Source organism: Pipistrellus kuhlii, unplaced genomic scaffold, assembly GCF_014108245.1.
Source record: "Pipistrellus kuhlii isolate mPipKuh1 unplaced genomic scaffold, mPipKuh1.p scaffold_m20_p_12, whole genome shotgun sequence".
In the NCBI taxonomy this organism is placed as follows: Eukaryota; Metazoa; Chordata; class Mammalia; order Chiroptera; family Vespertilionidae; genus Pipistrellus; species Pipistrellus kuhlii.
Genome location: NW_023425427.1, coordinates 51,996,339 through 52,022,771, shown reverse-complemented (window position 1 = coordinate 52,022,771; position 26,433 = coordinate 51,996,339). Strand labels below are relative to the sequence as shown.

At 41.8% G+C, this 26,433-nt stretch overlaps 1 protein-coding gene across 2 annotated transcripts in view; it reads right to left on the bottom strand.

Moving 5' to 3' along the window:
• Positions 1–26,433, bottom strand: part of TEK (TEK receptor tyrosine kinase) — a 110,402-nt gene that overhangs the window by 20,681 nt on the left and 63,288 nt on the right. For both annotated transcript variants that reach the window (XM_036434208.2, XM_036434207.2), the window contains exons 7-13: positions 24,947–25,075; positions 21,648–21,799; positions 20,064–20,208; positions 13,747–13,908; positions 11,512–11,646; positions 7,246–7,533; positions 1,149–1,448 (exon numbers count right to left, since the gene is read on the bottom strand). In XM_036434208.2, the coding sequence (XP_036290101.1) occupies positions 1,149–1,448; positions 7,246–7,533; positions 11,512–11,646; positions 13,747–13,908; positions 20,064–20,208; positions 21,648–21,799; positions 24,947–25,075 (1,311 nt within the window). The remainder of the gene's footprint in view (positions 1–1,148; positions 1,449–7,245; positions 7,534–11,511; positions 11,647–13,746; positions 13,909–20,063; positions 20,209–21,647; positions 21,800–24,946; positions 25,076–26,433) is intronic.

Below are 26,433 nucleotides of genomic sequence, written 5' to 3'. Positions count from 1 at the left end.
ACTGGAAAACCGTAGTTTTCTAGTTGACAGATTCATCATTCCTCTGACATTTCAAAAATGTTCCAAAGAATCAGCATTGAAAACATAGCCTATTTGATCTTATTTTTTTAAGCTCTAAGTATCCCTGAAGAGAAGCAAGAAGGGGTTTAGTGTTAAAAGATTTTCTGTAAAAATAAACTCTATTCCAAATGCTAAATTTTCAGAAATCACCATTCTTCCTATCTCAGCCCCTTTGCGCGTGTCACAAACACAGGAGACCGGAAAGTGCGACTTCCGATAAACGGCAAAGGGAAGGCGTCCACACTCTGGGCCGCCGCTCTCCCTCCAGCCCCCACCTTTGTTTGCTTAATTACATTCACAGGTTTTATCCGTCACAACCCCTGGGCCCAGCATGCCTGGCACTCAAGGGATCTCTCCATCTCCAGCTCACTCTCTCTGGGCAAGGGGTTAGTGGCAGCTGTGTAGACATAATAACCTGGATCCAAAAAGTAGAAGAAAACTCAGAAAAGCATAGTGTCAATCCAGGCTAACAGAGGAGTTCATTTTGAGAAAGAATGGAGTGTGGTTCTTGGAGCCTCCCGCAGAATCACCACACAGTTCTGCCCTCACTACGCAGGGTCCACGGTCTTCTTTCCCCACAGAATCAAGGTCACATTCCTCAGAGCTCCAGTCACTGGATGGGGAATGCCGATAGGCTAGTTCAGTCTAAGATTTCTTAAGAGGCAATAGAGCATCGGGACATTTTCACTTTAAGGACCTCTCTAGAGATGGGGAAGCTTATTGGGACAAATGAATTATGTCCCATGATACACATATGGGCTAAATATCTTAAGACAATGGAGCTTTCTGATCCTCTCCAGAAATAATTCTTTTTTTTTTCTTTTCATTTTTTAAGTACATTTTAATTGATTTTTTTTTTTTTTACAGAGAGGAAGGGAGAGGGATAGAGAGTTAGAAACATCGATGAGAGAGAAACATCAATCAGCTGCCTTCTGCATACTCCCTACTGGTTATGTGCCTGCAACCAAGGTACATGCCCTTGATTGGAATTGAACCTGGGACCCTTGAGTCTGCAGGCTGACACTCTAGCTACTGAGCCAAACCAGTTAGGGCCAGAAGTAATTCCAGATCCCACCCGCTCTACCAACCTTGAGACTTGGAGAGAGTTGTCAGCTCATGTGAAGCAGTTGGGTTGCTGGACCCTATGTTGTTCTCTGCAAAAATGTCCACCTGGTAAGGTGTTTGGGGCTCCAGGCCCTTGAGCTGATAGCGGGTGATAGTGACATTCTTGATCTTCACATCAATGTGCTGATCTTCATTCTTGCCCTGAACCTTGTAACGGATGATAATAGAAGAAATAGAATAGCCGTCCACAATCGTCCAAGAAATCATGGCTGAGGAGTCCGTGATGTTGGAAATCTTGATGTTTTCAGGTTGAGGAGGGAGAACTGTAAATTTAAGAAAATAATAATATTTCACTTTAAGATATACTACCATCCTTTAGATTACTATGTTTCGAGAGTTAATGTCAGCTCATAAACTGAGAATGGTTAAGAGGTGTTTTCTCAAAAGGTCAGTCCAAAGAGTTGGTAGCGGACACCATGCAGATTTGATGGAGTAACACAACATGGGAAGATAACACATATATCACATGTTCATCATCATCCTTACACTAAATTAAGGCCGCAGAGATTCCATTACTCCAAAAACCTATATTATGCTGCTCTTTATTCTGGGGAGTGCAGAAAGATTACGAGAGCTGGCAGGCATTTATATGGGCTCTTCAACATAGTAACTCATTTTATCTTCATAACATTCTTACCATAAGTATTGAGGCCCAGAGAGGTTAAGTGACTTGGTGAAGGTCACACAATTAAAGAGAAGAAACAGGATTGAACGCCTGGCAATGTGATGCGATAGTCTGTAATCAGCCACTGTCCCTAAGAACCCATCCCAGCCGCAAAGGCATTTAGGGAGCAGTAGCAAGTCAGTGCACACATAAGACAATGTGTTAGGCACTTTGTAAACAAACTGCTATCGACATGTGAGGAAAAGAGAGATAGAGTTCCATTAGGGCCATAGGAAGGATGAGAGAGGTACTCTGAGGCTTCCCAGATGTGGAGATGCAGAGTCCTTCCTGCAGGCCCACTCTGACTCTTTTCAAACAAAGACAAGCACAGGCCAGGAGGGAACTCTGTGATGCTTCAAAGTCTGAAACGCTTTGACTCAAGGAAAGAAGGACTCCAAGGTCCTTGATGTTAACTGTGCCTCCCCTTCGTGAGGCTGTTTACAAGGTGCTTCTGTGCGCAGGCGCTCCCTCGACCCTAAAACCACTCAGGCAGGCAGGTAGCCAGTGCTGAAATTTTAATTATCCCAATTTCAGCAGCAAAAGAACTGAGACTTCAAAACTTAAGGGACCTGCACTGGTCCTAGTACGCAAGGAATAGACCCAGGCCATTCACTCCATATAAAAGTTATGGTTAATAAGCAAACTAGAACCTTCAAGAAATGTCTTGCCGAAACCGGTTTGGCTCAGTGGATAGAGCGTCAGCCTGCGACTAAAGGGTCCCGGGTTCGATTCTGGTCAAGGGCATGTACCTTGGTTGCAGGCACATCCCCAGTGCAGGAGGCAGCTGATCGATACTTCCAACTCTCTATCTCTCTCCCTTCCTCTCTGTAAAAAAAAAAAAAAAAAAAATCAATAAAATATAAAAAAAAGAAATGTCTTGATGTACATTTGTTCTATTTTGTATTCTTTGAGATTTTTATCCTTTCTAAATTTTCTCTCTCCCTGACATGTTGATTCCCCATGTCATACTCTTATGTAACTGTGGCAACCTGTGAGAATCTGGTAGTAGATTTTGAGCCTTCAAAATCTGATTGTCATTTTCTATGTCTAACAGGTGGTGAATTATTCAAAATCACAATTAATTAACAATATGTCTTAACTTTCTTTGCATCCGGTACCAAGCTTTTTGTAAATCTTTGCAAAAATATAAAATAACCTTCCTCCCACAAGGGATGACAGAGTAGTAGGAATATTAACACTTTCAGATTACTATGGACACATATTTAGTATTTGTATTAGTTGTGCCTCAAAAAAAAAACACACAAAAAAAAACAAAAAAACTCAATTCTTAAGCCAGTGCCATGCTAAGCCTGTCACCAAAAGAAGCAATACTTTGAAAACACCTGCTGGAAGAACAATGTCTATAATTTTGGTGCCAATTAAAAGTCATAAATAAATTTGCATGTGCCAGTTTATCTACTTGATGCCTGAGAGAAGTCTTGGGATCACTTAGTGGACCTCTGATTCAGATTCAGTAAGTCTGAGCCCAATAATCTACATTTTAGCAGATCTTCTGGTGACTCTACAGTATATTCTGAAATACTTTAGGAAAAATACTATATAATTTCACTTAAAAGTGGAATGTAAAGAAAAAAATAAATGAAAAAAATAGAAACAGAATAATACAGAGAATAAACTGATGGTTGCCAGATGGAAGGGGGTTGGGAAGATTGGGCAAAATAGATTAAGGGATTAAGATGTACAAATCAATAGTTACAAAATAGTTATGGCAAAATAGATTAAGGGATTAAGATGTACAAATCAATAGTTACAAAATAGTTACAAAATAGTAAAATACAGCATAGGTATAATCAACATTTGGAAATAATTATGTATGGTGTCAGATGGGTACTAGACTGATTGGGAGGGGTCACTGAAAATTATGTAAATGTCTAGCCACTATGCAATACACCTGAAACTAATATAATATTTAATGCCAACTCAAATTGAAAATTTAAAATAAAATACTTTAGGAAATGCTAACCAGATTATATAATAAATAATTTAGAAGTTGCTGAAGAAGATTCTCCAATAACTAATCTTGCTTTGAAGCATTTGGTTGCCCATCCAAAGAGACAAATCAGTAACATGGTTTAGCAAAGTAAATAAACAAAACATAGAAACGTAAATTAGAATCCTGAAGCCCTGGGTTATGAGCTGTAGAAGTCTGGTCCAGTTACTTTCCCTCCTCTGAGTGTCAGGTACCTATCTGTTAAATGTGATGATAATTCCTATTCTAGTTTCCTCATAAAGTCACTGAAAGTGTTAATGATGTACTCTACATATACAGGAACACATTACACACATTTATTATGCTTCCCATATGTGTGGGGCCATATACCACATCTAATTCATTTCACTCCTTTCATTTTGGTCCAAATGGAATTGCTAGGGTGGGCACCAACATAAACTTTAAATTAGAAGCATTCATTTGACTTCTGAACAGCCTATATGCAACATAAGCCAATGTCAACATGGCATATTAACAAATATATCAGGTAAGACTGAAATATTCTCATCCATATCCTCCTTGCCCTAATTTCCTGACCCTGTAGGGACTGGCTCGTACCCTGCCAATGTCAGCATCTCCAGCATCAGCATAATTCCCAACCTCACCCCTACCAAATGCCACACAAGGCAAGTCCTTTTTTTTCCCACTGATTACTAGCTAGCTTTTATTTCATTCTATAAATATGATCATTACAATGTGATTTGACAGTATATAATTGTAATGAGGGTAAAATTTATACAGAATAGTGAACGAACATCTAAGACAGTGGTCAGCAAACTGCGGCTGATGAGCCACATAAGGCTCGCGAGCTGTGGTTTGCCACTCTGTTGACTGAGTTTGGCAAACTCATTAGTCAACAGAGCCGCAGTGTGCCGACCACTGATCTAAGACAATGCTGAAAAAGGAAACAATGATTCACCCTACAGTTATCAAAACATTTAATAAATCCATAGTAATTTAAACAGATGGAAATGGTACAGGAACAAACATGCAGGTCAGCGGAAGAGAGAACAGAGTGCCCAGAAACAGAAGCAAAACCAATGTGAGAACTGGGCGTCAGATACCGAAAGCATCACAAGTCACTCATGGGACTACTCAATATATGGCCTTGGGACCACCAGCTTGCCATATGGGAATAAATACAATGGAAACTTAAAAGATTAAAATACTTACACTCTTCCCCCAAATACATCCCTATATCATAAAAACCTAAATATGAAAAAATAAAACACTACAACTACTGAGGTAGGGAATAATTTCAAAAAGTACAAACCACAAAGGCAAATATCGACAGGTCTGATGACATGTAAACTGGATGTAGCGTAAAAAACACCACGAACAAGGTGAAAATAAAGAGATCAGGAGAATATAATTGCAATGTATGTAACAAGATTAGTATCCAAATTATACAAACAATTTTAACAAATCAGTAAAAGAAGACAACTGAGTCCAGGGGCAAAGTTATTGATATATCAACAAATATATCAAACAAGAGGAAATCTAAATGCCCCCATAATAGTTTATATAATTTTAATATAAACTATTATGCAGAAGTTTAAAAAAAGCATAAGTCAGATCTAAGCAAATTAACAGACAGATAAAATAATGTTTATTCAAAATAGCAAGATAAAGAATAATATGTATGCATATGTACGTTATGGATATATCAAATGTATTAAAATTCTACAACATTGAGTGGAAGGTACATAACAAACGCAAAATCTTGTTGTCTCTGGGGAGAGGAGAATAGATTTAGAGTAGGAATGATGGCCAAAGAGGATTTGGTATGTATGTCTTACGTTATTAGTTCCACAAATCAACAAAAAAAGCTGACAGTAAACATGACTAAATATTAGCAATTGTTACTTGTGGCCAGTAGGAATATATTTGTTGTATTATTCTCTGCACTGCGCTGTAATTTTTAAATTTCAGAGAATTTGTGGAAAATGATGGAGACTCCCTAAATACTGACTACAGTTGAGATGCCGACACCACTGATAAAAGAGGAGAAACTCTACCTGGATGGAACTGGAGAACATTATGCTGAGTGAAATAAGCCAGTCAATGAAAGAAAAATACCACATGATCTCACTCGTTTATGAATAATAAAGAACATTATAAACTGATGAACAAAAAGATACAAAGACAGTAAAGCATCAAACAGAATGTCAAATTATAACAGGAAGGCTAGGGAGAGGTGGGAGAGATAAGAAATCAACCAAAGGACTTTGTATGCATGCATATTAAGTATAACCAATAGATGCAAAACACTGGGGGGTGGGGAGTGAGAGCACTTATGGGAATGGGGAGGGGGGCCATGGTAAGATATGTACACATATAATACCTTATTTTTAAAAATGGGGGGAGGAGGGGGAAAGGAGAAACACTGAGGCGGGTGCCACAGCTGATACTGAGGAAGCAGAGGCCCTCATAGGTGTGAGCCTCGGACTCTGGGAATGGGTGAGGGACCACCCATCCTGACTGAAGTGGTTGCCAGCGTGGCCAAGAAATATCTGACCCTTCCAAGGCCTCCAGATGCACAGACATGGTTCTAAAGCCCTGAAATAAAACAGAACTCTCTGCTTAATGATGAAACAGCTTTGGGTGCCACAAAGAAAGCCGAGAAGTTGCAACTAATTTTAAATGACCAATCTGAAATTAAGAAAAGCCTAATTTGCGGAATATTTTGAAAGAAAAGTCATTTTCTTACTTTCAAATATATATATTGTAGCTCCAAATTGTCTGTTAAGAATATTTGTTAAGCAAAGTTATTTGGCTTTTATGGTTAAGGAAGACTCATCTACAATTAATCACCATCTATGTACATATAGATACATGATTATCCTGAAGCTGTCCTATGGCAGATTAAAGGAGCCTTAGAAAACGTTATTCATGGTATTGATTTATTTAATAAATCATTCTCTTCCAAAGAAAGGTAAATTTCAGCACAGTCCTGCCTAAATTATTGCAAATCCATTTACATGGAGCTTTCTTATATTTTTCAGGATACTGATTAGCCTCCTTCCCAACTAACTGCCTTTTATGATTTCTAAGAAATATCAGGAAGTGAGGATTGCTAAGTCCAAATGACAGTGGTCAAAAGTCACTCAGGCATGGCCAGTGTGGCTCAGTGGTTGAGCATTGACCTATGAACTGGGAGGTCATGGTTTGATTCCCAGTCAGGACATATGCCCGGCTTGTGGGCTCGATCCCTAGTGTGTGGTGTGCAGGAGGTGGCCAATCAATGATTCCCTCATCTCTCTCTTCCTCTCCCTTTCTTTCTGAAATCAATATATATATATATATATATATATATATATATATATATATATATATATATATTTAAAAGTCATTAAGGACGACCAGGGCAGCAGGAGTCACTTACTGTCGCTGAGAGTCCAAGCGGTGAGGTCTTCACTCCATTCCCCCTGGGCCTTGGTGTTGACTCTGGCTCGAACTATGTACTGCTCCCTGGGGTGCAGGTTGTTAAGTAACACAGATGTCAGGTTGCCTGGCACTTTAATATTCTGCTGATCATTACTCATCTGCACAGACCTCCTCTCAACTTCCACATAAAAGTCATCTTCAGAGCTTGAAAATATTGGTTGCCAGGTCAAATTTAGAGTGGTCTGACTTTTCGGTAGGAGACTGAGACCTCTTGGAGGAGGGAGACCTGGGGGAAGCCACAAAAATCATTATTTTTATCCAAGATAAAGGTTACAAACAGCCCCAAAGGACAGCTTTCCAGAATAACTTTGGCTCCTAGAATAATATGCTACAATTCACAAGCTATCACATAAGCACAGGCTTGAAGCCATGCAACACTATTTTCCTACCAAAGTAGAAAACCTTAAAAATTTTCTAATAGCAGATTTGATAATTGTAATACAATACTACAACCCATTTGGAGAAGAATTTGGGAATATTTTCAAGTGCTCTAGAAATTATACATACTTTGGCCCTATAATACAACTTCTAAGGATTTACCCCAAAGAAATAATCCAGCCCAGGCCAGGTATCTCAGTGGTTAGAGTATCATCCCTATATACCCAATTGATGTCTCTCTCTCTCTCTCTCTCTCTCTCTCTCTCTCTCTCTCTCTCTCTCTCTCTCTCTGTGTGTGTGTGTGTGTGGGTGTGTGTGTATGTGTCTTTCTCTCTCAAATCAATAAATTAAAAAAAAAATAATCCAAAAAAGATGAAACCTATATTCATGAAGATGTTCATTATAGCATTATTTATAATAGCAACATATTAGAAGAAACCGAAATACTCAAAACAGGAAAATGCTTTAATAAATCATGACATAGCCATCCAATGGATTAAAATAGATAATAGAGGAAAGTATGAAAACCCAATAAAATACTTATAATACACGAGGAAAAGTCTCATTGCAACTTTGAAAAGGTCATGTCTACAATTGGTGAACGATAGGAAGGAAACTGATACACATGAAAACAGTGGATTTGCCAAGTTTATGGGTTTATAGGTGAGTATTTCCCTTAACATTTTGAGCAGATTTTAAGGCAATTTTGGGATTACTTCCTCTTAACAAGGAGAATTTAGACATAGCAGCTGTGGTGGGAGGGCCAGGGTAGCCCTGCACTGATCACATAAAGGCATGGGTTCTCAGCACACGCTGCCCAGCCATAACTACCCACAGGAACCTGGGCCACCGGAGAAGCTAGGAAATGGAAACAATATGGGTTTTGAAATCAGAGAGACAAGAGCATGCCACCTTAGTCTTGTGACCTTGGGAAATTGACAACCTCTCTTAAGTTCACATGTAACCCAAAATGAAAATATCCATCTTCTAGACTCGAGGAGTAAATAAGAAAATGGATGTGAAAATGCTTATAATATACTTGATGCTCCATCTTCATGACTTCCTTCTCTCCCTTCACTGCCCCCACCCCCGTTCCTTCTTAAAATGTCTTATCATGTGTCAGTGGACAGAAGAGGAATCTGTGTGTTTTCAGTTAATAATACTAAACTGGTTTTTAAGTTTCAGATATAAATTGTTTTCAAAACATAGAATAGAGATCCTCTAATTCATGTATTTATTATTGTCCCAAAGGGGGCAAAAACTGGTGCTTAGGGTGTGATAAAATTTTAGATATCACAATGGTTTATGAAGGGCCACGATACACTATAAACAAATTCACGGTATTAAAATTCATGGCAGGGCCTGGCCAAGGTGGCTCGGTGGTTGAGTGTCAATCTATGAACCAGGAGGTCACAGTTTAATTACAAGTCAGGGCACATGCCCGCATTGCAGGCTCCATCCCAGTAGAGAATGTGCAGGAGGCAGCGGATCAATGATTCTCTTTCATCATTGATGTTTCTCTCTCTCTCTCTCTCTCTCTCTCTCTCTCTCTCTCTCTCTCTCTCTTTCTCTCTCTCTCTCTCTCTCTCTCTCTCTCTCTCTCTCTCTCTCTCTCTCTCTCTGTCTCTTTCTCTCTGAAATCGATAAAGATATATATTTTTTTTAAGTTTAAAAAAATCATGGCAGAGGAGACACTGGGACAAAATAGTCATTTTTTCTTAAGAACAAAAATATCTAAAATCTCCTTAGGGGGCAATAATTATAAAAGTAAAAGGTTGAGAAACACTGCTCAGTTGGTTAGAAGTGGGAGGGAGGATCTTCCCTGGGAGAGTGGCTCTCACCATCAGCTCTGGCTGCTCTGACTAGAGAGAACCCACAGGCAGGGCCTGCAGCTTGCCTGACATCATGCTGTCATTCTGACTGGTCCTTTCTCTACAAACTGCAAATTGAGAGAGGTGATGTCAACTCCTTTTGCTCATCTCGAAAGCTAAAGTTCCAAAATAAGCCACCCAGAATGGTCAGGCAGACTCACAATCCCCACGCATACAGAAGCTTGATGCTTGGAGCACATTGTAAACCTTCTAAGCCCATGCCTAGTACACAGGAGTAACTCATTAAATGGCCATTTCCCCTTTTTCTTTCCTTCAGGAACATGACTTACCCTTCACCCCTCCCTACCTGTCCTCTGCACCATGTGTTCCATCAATCCACCCACACAGTTATAAACTGTGCAGCTGCCAGGTGAATTAAAAAACAAGCATCAGCAAAATTCAAATGATGGGAACAGAGCCTTCAAAGATTCCCTTCCTGTCTACCCTTGAAAACTACTTTTAAATATTGCAAGAGACCTCTGAATCCATCTTGGCTGGAACATATTCTGAGTGCTGAGTTCTGCGGCATCAACCTGAGCATGTGCCAGGGTGCTCTTTGCTCACGGAGAACCCTTTGTCATCTAACTCTGTGGTCGGCAAACTGTGGCTCTCAAGCCACACGTGGCTCTTTGGCCCCTTCAGTGTGGCTCTTACACAAAATTCCACAGTATGGGCGAGTCTATTTTGAAGAAGTGGCGTTGGGAGAAGTTTAAGTTTAAAAAAATTGGCTCTCAAAAGAAATTTCAGTCGTTGTCCTGTTGATATTTGGCTCTGTTGACTAATGAGTTTGCCGACCGCTGGGTTAGCGGGTCGTCCTGATACACCAAAGTTATGGGTTTGATCCCCATGCGGGGCACATACCAGAATCAACCAGTGAATGCACAAATAAGGGAAACAATAAATCTCTCTCTCTCTCAGCAACAAAGAGGAATATTGGTGCATGAATTACTTATCAGGGGTGGGGAACTTTTTTTTCTGTCAAGGGCCAGCTGGGTATTTATAACATCATTCGTGAGACATGCAAAATTATCAACTTAAAAATCAGCCTGCTATATTTGGTCAAACATTTAATTCACTCACCCTTAATGCCTTGGCAGGACCAGACCTAATGATTCCTCTGGCCTTACATGGCCCCTGGGCCAGGGGTTCCCCACCCCTGATTTAGATCGTGTGGCCCCAGGACCAGCACCACCTGCAAACTTCCCAGATGAGCAAACTCTTGAGCTGCAATCCCCATTCCCAAACCCTTGAATCGGAGACTCTGGGGTGGGACCCAGAGATCAGTGGAAGCAAGCTCCCCAGGAGACCATGATGGAGTCAGAACCCTGACTGGGAAACATGGAGGTGTAGGCCCTGAGAAACAGCTTAGGGAGATAAAAGCAGCTGCCGATAGGAAGCAGGAGGAGGAGGTGGAGGGGTGAGGTGGTGGCTGCTGTTCTTTAGATAAAAGCCTTTCATCTTATTTGATGTTTTAACTGTGTGCATGAATTACTTTGAAAAAAAATTAAAAACGTCTCTCAAGAGTAAACAAACTTGGTTTCTGAAGCCTGTCTGTGGCAAGAGCCCGAACCGGGGCCCTGACGATGGAAACAGGAAACCGTTGGTAGGACCCGGGCAGCCAAGGCTCCAGCTCAGCTGCTGCTAAGTACATCGCCGCTCCTGAGGGACAGTCTCGCCTTCCTGAAGGCTCATCTGCTTCCTTCTGGGCTCCCGCGGCTTGCCACCGGCCCCCTCCCCCAGGGAGACAGAGCAGCGAGCAGCCCAAATAAAGGGCCGGCTTGGCTCCAAGTGGCTACCCTTCCTGTCACTTTCCCACCCATTCAAAAGCGAACCCCTTCCACCTCCATCCCCACCCACCCACTCACCCACCACCACCCTTCCTGCTCTTCCTTCCTCCTTCCCCTTCCTCCCCCTCCCAGCCGGCCGGTGCATGAAGGCCGTGCGCTCCCACTGACCGATGGAGGCGGTGGTGAACCGTCGCACGGGTCCCGGATGCCCTTCGCCGCCCTCTCCACGCCGCACCAGCTGCACGCACAGCTCGTATTCTGTCCGGGGCTCCAACGAGTTGAGGGTAACGATCTCGCTGGTCACTGAGGAGAGGGAAAGGGCAGGACACTTAGGTTGGCGTCCGGTTACATTCTCTAACCTGGCAGGTTGCGACTGTGATGGGAACTGCTGCTGTTTGGCCTTTTACAAGAACGATGTCTTCGTCTCGATTCCAATAATGACAGGCCGTTGTTGTTCCTTGTGATGAAGCCCCTAGTGCAGTGCTTGGCAAACGCATTAGTCAACAGAGCCGCAGTTTGCCAACCACTGCTCTAGTGAAACTGATGGAAGAGGCAGTTCCATTGTCGGCCCCCCCTCGCCCTTAATACAAGGGAAATGAGGCTTCTCAGGGAAATCTCCAGGCGGCGGGGGGGTCAGGAATAGAGGCACATCTCTGCCGCTTCATCGTGTCTGCTCTAGTCTTTGCCTGTGTAGAGTAAAATTCCAAAATCATACAGATCTTCAACTCTACGGAATGCCAATCTGATTTAAGGGAGAAAGATCTCAATTTAGAATAACATAAGGAATTTAATTTCGACTGTTTTCCAGTCCAGGCAGTGACTGCAAGCGAGCTTCCAGAAGAGAAAGCTCAGGGTTTGTTCGCAAGGTGGGACGGTGGCCTTGCCCACATCGTTACAAAGGAAGGGGTTGTAGGGGGTGCTTTCTCCTCAGGGGGGGGGGGGGGCCTCTGACCAGGCCCCTTCTCCACAGACCCTGCCAAGGGAGATTTCACCTCGCCAACCGGTAAATTCCCAGCCGGAAAGGAAAAAGTGGGCTGTGCTGAAGAGTCCTCAAAAGACCATGTTTTGGATGTCTGCTTATAAAGAGAGACTCTGAATTTTTACCACCATGTTTTTTAAAAGCTTTTGATAAGACCTAGGCATTGGTGCTGGAAACAGCAACCCCACAATTCAGCCTTACCTTGCTCACATGTTGAATTTGAGCTGAGTCTACAATAGAACATGAAGAGCTCAATAGTAATCCCACGGCGTTATTCGGCATACCCAGATCAGCTAGTGTCACCAAGCCCAAGTCCCCCCTTTCCTTCTCCTTTTTGTGTAACTTCCTTGCCCTTTCCTGAAGGCCACGGGCACCCTGCAGTGGGTGCCCGTGGAGAGTGTGTGCTGCCAGGTCTCTCTGGCACAATGAAAGCAGCAGCATCAATAGATAGTGCTCAGCTTCCTTTTTAACAATGGTGATCATAGCCCTGACTGGTTTGGCTCAGTGGCTAGAGCACTGGCCTGCAGACTGAAGGGTCCCAGGTTCTTTTCCAGTCAAAGGCGGGAACCTTGGTTGCGGGCGCATCGCCAATAGGTGATGTGCAGGAGGCAGCTGATCAATGTTCCTAACTCTCTATCCCTCTCCCTTCCTCTCTGTAAGAAAAAAAAAAAAAAAAAAAATCAAAAAATATATATTTTTAATGTGATTATATATCATGCTACAAACTGAATTCTAATTTGCGCTTTAAAGTAAATTTACAAATAAATTCATGAAAAGTGTTTTTATGAACTTTTGATGTTTATCACATTTTATGGAATTATTTTTTCTTTTGGGAAGTTGGGGGAGGAGCAGGTATTTTTTGCCCCCCCCCCCCTCCCATCCTCTCTGCTGCATTTCAGTCTGCCACAACATAAACTTTTCAGGCCCAAATTCCTCTCAAAATCTCTGTGTGTCAGGAGTCCGCAGGACAGGGCAGGTCTCAAATGAGAACAAGAACAAACAACTTAATATAGCAGCAACAATCACCCTCAGATTTAAGCAGATTCGGTCTCTTTGTCTTTCCAGTAGACCCTGGAATTTCCTGTTATCATATTTACGGCATAAACATGGGTCTTTCACCATGACCAAACAAGAGGAGTAACTAAAAACAGGGTTGGAAGCCAGAGAAGCCTGAAAAAGAAACACTGATACGGTCCGTCACTCCCTATGCGGTCTGTCCTGTGTTCCATAGCACACCCCGACTTTCAGAAAGTTGGCCCAGAATTCAGAATGCCCCACTCTATCCTAAAATCTCTGAAACTAAAGCCTCTCTGCAGCCACCACCAAGGGGCAGAGGGCTGAGACAAGAGAGGGACTGCTGTGTTCGGGGGTAGTTTTCCTTCTTGATACATCTCCAGCAGGAGCCTTTCCTGTGCAAACTTTACCTTGAATGTGGCGCCAGGCCTCATAATGATTGACAGGTTTGTAGAGAAGCTTCTTGGATTTGATTGGTCCATCCCCAAAGTAAGGCTCAGAGCTGATGTTGATGACAGCAAAGTTATGTCCGGTGTCAATCACGTTGGGAGCATTCAGGGGCTTTGGAAGAACTAAACACAAATTCAGCAATCAGATTAGTTCTTAGATTTAGGGGTTTATCATTATTCTTAGGTGGGGGAGAGGGTGAGTGCCTTTACATCCTATATAAGAAAGAAGTGATATGCAAATTGACCATCACACCCTCACAAGATAGCTGCCTTTGACCAGTCCAGCAGGGGGGTTAGTGAGGCATGACTAAATGACTAAACAGCAGGCTGTGAGGGGCAACCTGGCCAGCAGGGAGAGACAGTTGGGAGTGGCCAGGTCAGCAGTGGGGGGCAGTTGGAAGTGACCAGGTTGGCAGTGGGGGGCAGTTGGGAGTGACCAGTTCAGCAGTGGGGGGCAGTTAGAGATGAGTGATTAGGAGCCAGCAGTCCAGGATTGTGAAAGGGATGTCTGACTGCTGGTTTAGGCCTGACCCCCTCTATCCCCATGCATGAATTTTGTGCACCGAGCTCTAGTTTCCAATAGCACCTTCTTAGAGTTCTCTGGTCGAATGCAATGAAATCAACTGTTCTATGATCTCTCCACTTAGGCATTGCCTCTCCAACCCCTTATCCACAGTCAAAGCGCTTTCTTAAAATATGACTACTCCCCTTTTCAAGACCCTTCAATGGATCCCTATTACATTTAGAACAAAACCTAAAATGTATACCATGGCCTGCCAGCCCCTGCATGAGGAGTCCAGCCTCCTCTTCCCCTCACACAATACCCTCGAGCCCCACTGACCAATATTCAGTTCATCCAACTAACAAAGCAGCAAGCTCCTTTTGGTCTCAGTCTTCATAGATGTCGTTTTCTGGGAAGAAATGCTCCACCTCCCACTGTTCTCCAGTTAACTCTTACCCATCTTTCAACTCTGACCTCCAATGTCACTTCTTCACAAGGGCTATCCTAGATCTCAGCTAGGCTTTCACAGAATTTCTACTTTTGCTTCCTGGTAATTTTCAGGACATATTATTCTGTGTGATTTTGTGTGATTATTTGATATAGATCTTCCCACTAGACTATATATTCCCCCCCGCCCTCTCTCTCTCTCTCTTTGGCCGGTGGGGGCAGGGGGGTCTAAAAACAACACGATCATTATCTTACAGTGCTGAAGGTCAGAAGTCAGACATGGGTCTCACGGGGCTAATGTCAAGGTGTTAGCAGGGCTGTGCTCTTTCTGGAGGCTCTACAGGAGAATGTTTCCTGGTTCTTTCCAGCTTTTATAAACCACCTACATTCCTCCACTCCTGGCCCCTTCCTCCAGCTTCAAAGTTAGCAGGTTGCATCTCGGTGACCCTCTTACTCTGTATTGTAGTATATCTTTCTGTCTAGAACTAGGAAAGGTTCTGGCTTTTAAGGACTCATGTGATTAGAGTGGATCCTTCTGGATAACAAGAATAATCTCCCCATCTCCCAAAGACATGTATTCTCAGTCAGGACAAAAGCACCCCACCAAGGAGGTGAAAATTGGTTCTTGGGATACAGTATTACAACGGCGTGTGGCCTTGTGAAGAGCCACAGTACATAAACAGATATGCAGGACATCTGTGATGTTAATTAACATTTTATGGTGTAGAGTTTTAGGGGGGAAATTCTAAGAGGACTCTGTAATGAACAATGATTTCTTAAAAAAAGTTATAAAACACTATAGTAGACTCTAAACAGACCACTTAGGTTTATTCACCAGGTGCTGAATAACTGTCAACCGAATTCCCAGTGAGTTCTATAGCTCTGTTAGCCAGACCTTCTGAGAAATGCACAATTGTTGTTTTTCTCCACAAGAGTGTATATTATATAATGTAGACTCAGATTTCAGAGGACATTACAATGTTCAATTACAATGTTCAATGACTTTACCTCTTGGTCTTAATGTTTTGACTCACCCTCTGTAAAAATGGCCCTCAAGTCTTTGCTCAATATCATTTTTTTTAAATATATTTTATTGATTTTGTACAGAGAGTAAGAGAGAGAGATAGAGAGTTAGAAACATCAATGAGAGAGAGTCATCGATCAGTTGCCTCTTGCACACCCCTTACTGGGGATATGCCCACAACCAAGGTACATGCCCTTGACCGGAATCGAACCCGGGACCTTTCAGTCCCCAAGCTGACGCTCTATCTATTGAGCCAAACCAGTTTTGGCTGCTCATTTTATCATTTTATCAGGGAATCCTGTCCCATTTAAGACGAGTCACCTCTCCAGTCCTGCCCCAGCAGTCTTTGCCCCCATTTTGGCCTTAATCTTCTCCACAGCACTTAGCATCTCAGCAAACTAGACATTTTACTTATTTATTTGTTCATTGTTTATGGGAATGAAAGTTCCATGATGAGAGTGCTTTTTGCCCTCCTTGTATTATTCATTGCTATATTCCCAAGCCTAGAACATACAGTCCTTTAGCAAATTCTATTGGCTGACTAAATAAATACTGACGAGTAAGTTGCCCAAGGTCAGGATAATAAAGCAGTTAGAAGCCTAATTGAACAGCATGCCCTGACAAGGTGGCTGTGCCATTGTTAAGTTAGGTAAGTCTGAATACACATTTTCTTAGATCAGTTTCTAAATAGAGCCTCTAAAAAAAAGTGAGTAAATTCATTCACGGAGTCATACTTCCGTCGTATGATCATAGGACCACCTGTTTGTTTAAATCATCGAAATGCATGTTAATATAGCCATTAGTGTCAGTCTCTTGTAAAAGGGATAACTTTACAAGGGTAAGAAAATTATTCCAAAAGCTTCCTTTTAGTAATTTATTGTTTTGTCTTTTCATTTTCTAATCATTCTTATTGATATATAGATATTGTAAAATGCAAAAATCTCAAGTGTACTTAGCTCAAGGACTTTATCTATGTACACACTCTGGTAACCACTACCCAGACTAAGATAGAGAATATTTCCAGGCACGCTCCCCCGTCTCCCCAACCCCGCAAAGCACCAAGCACAGAATGTCCCTTCCATTCGATAGAGAGCTACTATCCTAACTTCTGTGAGTATAGATTAGTTTTGCATGTTCTTTAACTTTAGGTCAGGCATGTCAAACTCACAGCCCACAACAAATATTTTTGTGACCCAGCCAATATAACAGTATGTAATAAACATTTTAATAAAAATTTTATAACTTAATTTTTATAATAACTTGCTATACATAATTATTAGTAATGACTACAACGTTTGCTAATGACTGATGACTATTCTGTGCTGCATTCATTTCCCCTATGAGCAGGTGCAACCATTTCTCTCCACTAATACCAGCAGCAAATATTTTAGCAGCCGATGGCCACGTCATTAGTTTTGGACTGACTTGTTTGAAGTGCGCAACAGGAAATATTTCGCTTTCAGAGAACAAGAAAAATAGGTTTATTTGTGTTACACTTATTAATGTGTGCAGTTATTCAGTGTCTGGTAGGTTAATGTTCAAGAAAAAAACATTATTTTTTATTAAAATGTTCTATTATTTATGTTAACGATTAGTCATTTATTTCAGCCCTTTATATTCAGCATATCTCTATCGAAATAAACATACATTTCTATGAAAATTGAAGCTCTTCTTTTTTGCGGCCCACATAAACTAAGACCTTATTTATTTGGCCCGTTGTTAACCTTTGAGTTTGACATGATGGCTTTAGGTGAATAGAATCATAAAGCATGTACTTTCTTTTGCTCATTATGTCTATGATATTCGTCCATAGTGTGGTAGGAATTTATTGTTTAATTTTCCACTGTATGTTGTTATGGATGAATTGCATTTCCCCCAAATTCATATGTTGAGGTCTTCATCCCCAGCACCTCAGAATGTAACTGTATATTGAGATAAGTCTTTAAGAAGGTAATTAAGGTAAAATGAGGTTATTAGGGTAGTTCCTAATCCAATATGACTATTGTCCTCATAAAATCATTAAATTAGGATATACACATGTACATAGAAAAGACTATATGAAGATAGGAGAAGACCATCGACAAGCCTGAGAGAGAGGCCTCAGAAGAAACCAACTATGCTGGCGCCTTGATCTTGAACTTCCAGGCTCCAGAATCATGAGGAAATCAAATTTTGTCTTTTAAGATTCCAGTCTGTGGTCCTTTGTTACAGTGGCCCTAGCAAAGCAATACATTTGAATGCACCACAACCTGCTTATCCCTTCTGATGCGGATGGGCATTTGGGTTAATTTCAGTTTGGGGCTATTCTGACTAAAACTGCTTGGAACATTCTTGCAGATGTCTGTTTTGGACATATGCACACATCTTTTGAGAATACCTTGGAGTAAAACTGCTAGGTCACAGGGTAAGTGTATGATGAGCTTTAGTATATAGTGCCTGTTTGCCAGAGTTGTACCAATTTGTCCTTTGATAACAAAGCCTAGTATCTATTTCTACAAATACTCTGGGTAAAGACACTGGCAACCTTACCCAACGGTTGTTCTGATTTTATGAATGTCCATCCACATGGCAGTGATGAAGCATCAGTCACTTGGAACTGATGCGTCCTTGCATGGACATCATGTGCTATGTCTCCCGTTAAAAAAAATAAAAAATAAGGTTCGCCAGAATCTTAGCAGTGTGGTTTGTATTTTTAATCATTCTTATTTATTTTCCCTGGATAACAAACATGATAAGAATCTTAAACAATGACATAATTTGCCTTGTTTGTATATTGTTTCTTTTCTTCCAAGAACATGTATGACGTAATAAATTGTTTTGATAATGTGACTACTCCAAGTAAAACAGATTTGGGATTTTTCCAATAATCCAAAAAACACTGAGAATTCTGAGGTGCTTTCCATGGATTCTCAGGGCAGAGAATCCAAATCTATGAGGCTCTGTTTATATTACTGTTGTAACTGAACTTTTAAAAATAAAAGATTATGTTTACATTCATTTCATTTGTAGAAATTACCTCCTGGTTCTCCTGAAGATTCCTAATCAAGGTAATGAAGTGAGTCAAATAGAACTCAACCTTGGCCATCTTGCTTCCTCATCTGTAATGCAAGAGACTCAGAGAGCAAAATAGTGAAGGGTTTGGAGTCAGGAGACCCAGATTCAAAGTTAAGATTCGTTGCTTAGAAGAGATACTACCTTAGACAGGTTAGCTAAATCTCTGAGCCTGGTCCTGACTGATAAAGTGGGGATAACAATATCTATTGTGTAAGTTTTTCTTTTCTTTTTTTTTCTTTTTTTAAAATATATTTTATTGATTTTTCTTACAGAGAGGAAAGCAGAGAGATAGAGAGCTAGAAATGTCAATGAGAGAAACATTGACCAGCTGCCTCTTGCACACCCCCTACCGGGGATGTGCCCGCAACCAAGGTACATGCCCTTGACCGGAATCGAACCTGGGACCTTTCAGTCCGCAGACCGACGCTCTACCGCTGAGCCAAACCGGTTTTGGCTATTGTATAAGTTTTTATAAAGATTAAATAAGATGAAGTATGTGGTGAGACAGTTAGCTCACTGCCTTTCCAAGAATATATACTAAGAGTGTTGGGTGCTTCTGTCTAAATGGACTATAAGTAACTTCCATATTTAAGACTCCTTGTTGTATCTATGTATACCAGCCAGCCTACCTGGGATTTACCTTCACTTCATTTCTTTTCCTCAAGCTACAAATGGACATACACCCCCATAGATTAATTTGAATTTTGAAATACAAATTTGTAGCAGAAGAAATACAACACTGATTATGTGGGAAAAATCATTCTTGTTCATTAAACAACATAATTCTCAAAAGTTTCCAAATAGTTATTTACAGTAATGAGTCACAACAATGATGAGGCTTTTGATGAAATATAAACATGACCAGACACTTTGTCCCAGACACAATTCCAAGTATTTTATACATCTAGTAAATCTTCACAACAACCCGGAAAAGTAGGTAAACTAAGCGTCATTCACAGAAAAGAAGGCGGGAGAGGCTAATTCATTTGCCCAGGTGCACACACACAGTCACTAGATAATAGGGACAAAAATCAACCCCTGGGCTATGTGATCCCCAAGGTCATAAACTTAATCCTTCCTTTCCATTTTCATGCACATTAAAAAACAAAACTGTAAAGACTTAGTATCCTGGGAAAGATCCAAAAGACATTTTAGCTGTCAGATAACATTCCTATCTGGAAGCAACCGCCCAGTGAAACATAAACAAAGCGCTTCAAGGATACCAGCTCTTCCTCTGGACACGGAGCTTACCTTTCACAGAGATGTTGAAAGGCTTTTCCTCCATCCCGGCCACGGTGTTCACACTGCAGACCCAGACTCCCGAGTCAGGGGGCAGCAGCCGCTCAAGGGTGAAGGTGGCCACTGACAGATGACCCGTGTGGTTAAAGTGTTTTGGCTGGAAAGGTCAAAAAAAAAAAATTAAAAAAAAATCAAAGCTTCCAGGGAGGCGTAAACACCAAGGTTCATAACACTGACCCCGTCTCATTGTTTAATAAGAAGTTTTCTAGGAGAGATTAAGAAGTTCAATGCAAGGCTTGTATAATCACTGGCCCACTTCCAACACTATTGTAGTAGCCCCGAGAGTTTATATTGGATTGACGCCCTCACAGATCCTGCTGTTGTATTTGTGTGTTTGGCTCGTGTGGGGTAAATAGTTACAAGCAAGCAGTCCGATTCCTTTTAAGCTGCTGCGGGTAGCATTTGCTGCTTTCTGGTCTAATACAGAGATGGCAGGATGAGAGGATACAATGGCTGCCCAAAGGGTGTGAGGGCTGTCACATGTGGTCTTGTGGGAAAAGCCAGGGCTCTGAGTCCACATAACAGCTCTGCCACTTGTGCCCAGTTCCTCGGTTACTAAACTTCACCCAGCCAGTTCCCACTTCTGCAGAAAGGGACAGGTGATGATCATTTAGAAGGTGGATCTCGTATGGTTGGCCCTCGCTAGATGGTAGCTGTTCCTCCCATTACCTTGTGGAAAGGCCAATAAGAGCTTGGAAGCTGTCAATTGGCTTCTACTACCTAACAGGTTGTTTGAGTGGAATCAGGAACATCTGGTGTGTGGACATTGGTAATGGCATGTTCTACAATATATGCATACATATCCATGTCCCTAAGAGGTCATTTGGATCTGCCTTCCTGGTAAGTTGATTTTTTCAGTCATCTTTGAGAGACATAAAAGATAGATGTTTAAAAAAAAAAATAGCTAAGAAAATACACCAACTTCTTAAGGATCATTTGTGACACAGAGAAATGTGGGATGTTAGGGGAGAAAAGAGAAATGTGTTGAAAAAGTAGCTTGGTCCTTTCCAGCAAAGAACTGCTGCCATAGCGCCGTAGCCAGTGGTGGGCAGCATCGGTGAGGGCAGAGGGAAGGGCAGGGAGGCCTGAGGAAAGCCTCCTGGTCTAAGGGGTCTTGCGGATCCTAGTTTCTGAACTGCAGATGTGGCAACATGTCTGTTCGGAGTCAAAGCTAACACATCCTAGCCTGAGGGATGCAAGCCCTAGATGGAATCCAGCCTTGGGTGAGGTCACTACTATACTGAAAGTACCTAGTGATGGCAGGAGGGAAGATAAAGAGTAACTCTTATGGCCTAACTGATTTGGATCAGCAGAGAGAGCGTCAGCCTGTGGACTAAAAGGTCCCAGGTTAGATTCCGGTCAAGGGCATGTACCTTGGTTGCGAGCAAATCCCCAGTAGAATATGTGCAGTAGGCAGCTGATCGATGTTTCTCTGTCATCAATGTTTCTAACTCTCTATTCCTCTCCCTTCCTTTGTGTAAATCAACAAAATATATATACATATTAAAAAAAGAAAAAAAAAAGAATAACTCTTACGTGGAGCACTGTCCCATCGGGCTTCACCAGGGTCATTTCTTCATTAGCAGGCAGTGGCCAGCCAGACGCTTTGCAGATGTGGTTCAATTTACCACTGTTGACTTCTATGTCATCTGGCAAATCCTCTATCCTTGGGGTCATCCTTGGCCTGCCTGAATGAAAAAAACAACACTGTGAAATCCAATCTTTAACACAGTGGCAATGGTAATTTAAAAAAAAAAAAAAAAAAGTAGCTACCATTTAGCAGGTCCACCCAGGAAAGAACTTTCCAAATATTATATTGTTTTGCCATAACATAATAAACTTGTGAGGTGGGTCCTATTGTGGTGCTCACTTTATAGAGGATGAGAGGGAGTCTGGGAGCCCAAATTCACACTCAGATCTTTATGATCCAGAGCCCACACTGTTCCCCAGGATGCTGGGCTTCTCAGTGCACCAGTGATATGCACCTTCCTGCCCTTACTGTTCAGCCTCTTTCTTGCAATTTAAGATAATTTTTATAAGAACAAAAACTAGTTCTTCCATTCAGCAAACAACCCCTTCGATACTGCTGATCAACACCAGGAACATTAGCTTTGATATCAGAGATGTCTCACTGACTGGGAAGTCTGCACATAGAAGATGACTAATAGGCAGATTTCACCCTAGCCAGTTTGGCTCAATGGATAGAGTGTCAATCTGCAGACCAAAGGATTCAGTTCCATTCAAGAGCACGTACCTTGGTTGCATGCAGGAGGCAACCAATCAATGTGTTTTTCTATCTCTCTCTCTCTCTCCCACTCTCTCTAAAAATCAACGGGAAAATATCCTTGGATGAGGGTTAAAAAAATAAATAAATAAAATAATAGGCAGAGTTATAATAAATCTCAAAAACACCGTAAGTGAAAAACTCAAAAACAGTATGATAACTAGACCCTCCCAGATTCCTGCCTGGTAGTAAGTAAAGCAACATAGAAACTTCCCCAGATCAATTTATAGTCAACAGCCAAATCAAAAAACATTGCTTCTAACATTGAAAAAGGAAAATATGCCTCTGGTTATAACAGACATCAGGATTCCTTGCCTAATATCTGCAGAGGAGAGAATGGACAACCCTGAAATATAACAGTTTTATTCTGAACTATAGAATCTTAGAGAATCTTAGGCCACTTGTAATTAAAAGTGAGAAGTAGCTGAAGACAGTTCAACCCATTCATTAGTAGGAGATGGAGGTGCCCAAGAGCCGCCATCACTCATATGCTGCTTTGTATTGGTGGTGGGAGGAGGTGAGATCATGGTAAACGTCAATAGTGGTATTTTATATTGATATCCTAGTTCTCAGGCCCAGAAAGAAACAGTAAAGTGTGTGGAGCAGGAGACAAAAGGACCTAAGACTACAGAGGTAAGTCCTTGACCTATCTGTAGATTTGGAGAGGTTAAGAAATTCACTCAATTTTTCAGCTTAAGTAGTTACTTGTGTAGGAATTTTTAAAAGTGCTTTGTCCTGACCGGTTTGGCTCAGTGGCTGGAATGTCAGCCTGTGGACTGAAGGGTCCCAGGTTTGATTCCGGTCAAGGGCATGTACCTTGGTTGCAGGCACATCCCCAAAGGGGGGTGCACAAGAGGCAGCTGATCAATGTTTCTCTCTCATCGATGTTTCTAACTCTCTATCCCTCTCCCTTCCTCTCTGTAAAAATCAATAAAATACATATTTTTTAAAAAAGTGTGTTGACACTTTTAAATCATTTCTTTCTTTCACTGCCCCTTGCATTTGCTGCAGTTGGATGCAGGTGAAGGAGGATGGGCAAGTGGATGGTGGAAGAATGTGTATTAATGAAAGGGGGCTGCTCTCCAGAAGCTTAGGGTCTGGATGTAGGTCTGAGATTTCTCACACTTTTTGCAACCTCAGCCTAAGAACAGAAGGAAGGAGTAAAATAGAAAATCCAACTCCTAAAGCTTCTTAGTTCTCCATTTCAATCCGTTCCTCTAGAGCACATGTGTCAAACACAAGGCCCGCGGGCCAAATCCGTCCCGCCAGGCCTTGCAATGTGGCCCGCACCACGCTGTCATCACTGCACTCCGCTGCGTTTCCATCACAATGACAGTTTATGACTGTTCAGTAAACCATTCGGCCCGCGATTTAGGCTGGATTTTAGATTTTGGCCCCTTCTCTGATTGAGTTCGACACCCCTACTCTAGAGCATTTCCTTCCCCTAATCAGACCCTCCCAGATTCCTGCCCTGTAACAACATCCAAACTCTGGGCGCAGAATGGCAAGTATAAAGCTGACAAGCAAAAGCCTCTGAGAAAACAACTACTGGTATTTCCCCCGTATCTGTTCTTGTGGTAACTATTCAACGTGTGTAAGAGCAGCCACACACCATATCTTGTAAACAAATGGGTGTGGCTGTGTTCCAATAGTTTTCTTTATGACAACAGATGGAGGGGCAATTAAGAAGGAATGGAGTACCAGTATATGCTAAGACATAGCTAAAACTCAAAAACAGTATGATAAGTGAAAAAGCGAGCCACAAAAGACCATGTACTGTATGATCTCACTTACAGTATATAACCTGTCAAGAATAAGCCAATCTTGACAGAAGATTGTAAGACAGACAGAAAGTAAGTTAATAGTCCCCAGGGGCTGGAAGGAGGGAAGAATGGGAGTTACTGCTAACAGGTACGAGATTTCTTCTGGCATGATGGAAATATGCTACACTTAGATGATGGTAATGGTTGCACAACTCCATAAATATAGTAAAAGCCATTGAATTGTATACTATAAGATAATAAATTTAAGGTATAAAAATTATATATCAATAAATATGTTAAAAAATAGTGGAGCAGCTATGGTCTATGGGTCAGTGTTGGCTGACCTCTGTTCCAGGTAATTTCTGAACTAGAATTACTTACCATTTCATTCTGAAAGCAGTCTATTCTATTTTTATATCTTTTTTTTTAATCCATTCTCTAAATTCCTCTAAAGTAGTTTTTCCCTGTTGTGCATATCTAGAGACAAGGCTGGTCCCAGATAAGGGAGAGAGGACAGGCAGAGCTGTCAACTGGTCAGTTATCACTTCCTGTGCTATAAAGAGCACATGATTTATTTCTAGTAAAAAAAAAAAAGGATGAGAGCCAGTAAAAGGCCCATAGAAAAGAATCAGAAAGCTTTCCTTTAAATCTGGGACATAGTCTTTCTAACTTTTAGATAGAAACAGAAGTGGTTTGAGAATCTTGGGTTGTGAGGGCAAGAATGATTCCAGGAAGCTTGGTTCAGATGTGCTGAGCGTGGCCATGACTACCGTGTTACCTTGCTTTACCTTCTTTCTCACACTGGAGCCCTTGGCGTTCTGGAGAGCAGAGGCATCCTTGAAACCGATCACAGATCTCCCCATTGGTGCACCTGCACCTGAGCTTACAGTCTGGCCCATAATACCCAGGTTGGCATGCTGTGAACAGAGACATAAAAAGCCAGTGATGAAACAGGAAGAGGAAAACATTCAGGCTGTAATTGGCTAGTTTCATTTTCTCTCCAATCAACTCATTGATTCATTTAAAGTAGTATGTGATTTATCCGCATTATTTATCTGAATTACCAGGAATGTAAGGGGTTAGGAAATTCTGCTTCTATGAGAGTTGCTCAGTGAGATAAAGGAAAATATGCTCACAACAAATGAAACAATGAGAAATCTTAGCTTAGAGATAGAAACTATAAGAAAAAAACAAAAGAGGATCTAAGATGGCAGCAGACTAAGTGAATGTTCCACTCACCTCCTCTCAGGACCAAACTGGAATTACAACAAAAATGCAGATCAATCTGAATAACCAACTGAAGACTAGTGAAACAGAAGTCTTCTAACCAAGGATTTACAGAAGAAGCCACATCAAGACTGGTAGGAAAGGTGGAGACACAAAAAAGTCTGACCCCCACATCCATGGGCAATAGCTAAGATGCTGAAGGGCTACCTCAGCTGCAAAGGTTTCCCCTGAGGAGTGTGGGGTCTCAACTCCATGCTGGGCTCCATAGCCCAGAGCAACAGAGCTGGGAAGAGATTCCCACATAAAATCTGGCTGTTAAAATTGGTTGGGGATTGTCTTCCAGGGAGCTACAAGTGTCTACTAGAGACATGGGCATCCTCCTAAAGAGCCAATGCACAAAATCTCATTCACAGCCATTCACCCTGCGCTCAGGCAGAGGGAGAGCAGAGCAGGCTGAAGTTGTGTGAGGAGAGCCTGGGGCTTACGACTCTAGGGAGAACACTGAGAGGACAACAGCCAGGCAGGCACCCTGCATCAAATAACTGTGCTACACCACAGACACCATCTGCTTGGATGGTGGAGCCCTCCCCTCCTATGGCATTAGCCTAGGGCAGTGTTCAGCAAACTGTGGCTCACAAGCCACATACAGCTAATTGGCCCCTTGAGTTTTTAGCAAAGGCCAGCTTAGGAATACCCTAATTAAGTTAATAACAATGTACCTACCTAGATAGTTTAAGTTTTAAAAAAATGGCTCTTAAAAGAAATTTCAATTGTTGTACTGTTGATATTTGGTTCTGTTGACTAATGAGTTTGCCAACCACTGGCCTAGGGAATGCAATAACCCCATACTTGGGCTCCCTGTCCCCCCACCCTGCAGAGCTCATACCTCAGTAAGGAGTCAGCTGCCTGGACTGGAGTCAGCTGCCTAGGCCCCACGGTGCAGAGGTCTGGGCAGACTCGGAGGGTGTCAGTGACTGAGTGGTATGGTTTTGGGGCAGGGCTATTCCCCCCACTTTCCCATGAAAGTAACTGGTGCCTTCCCTGAGGG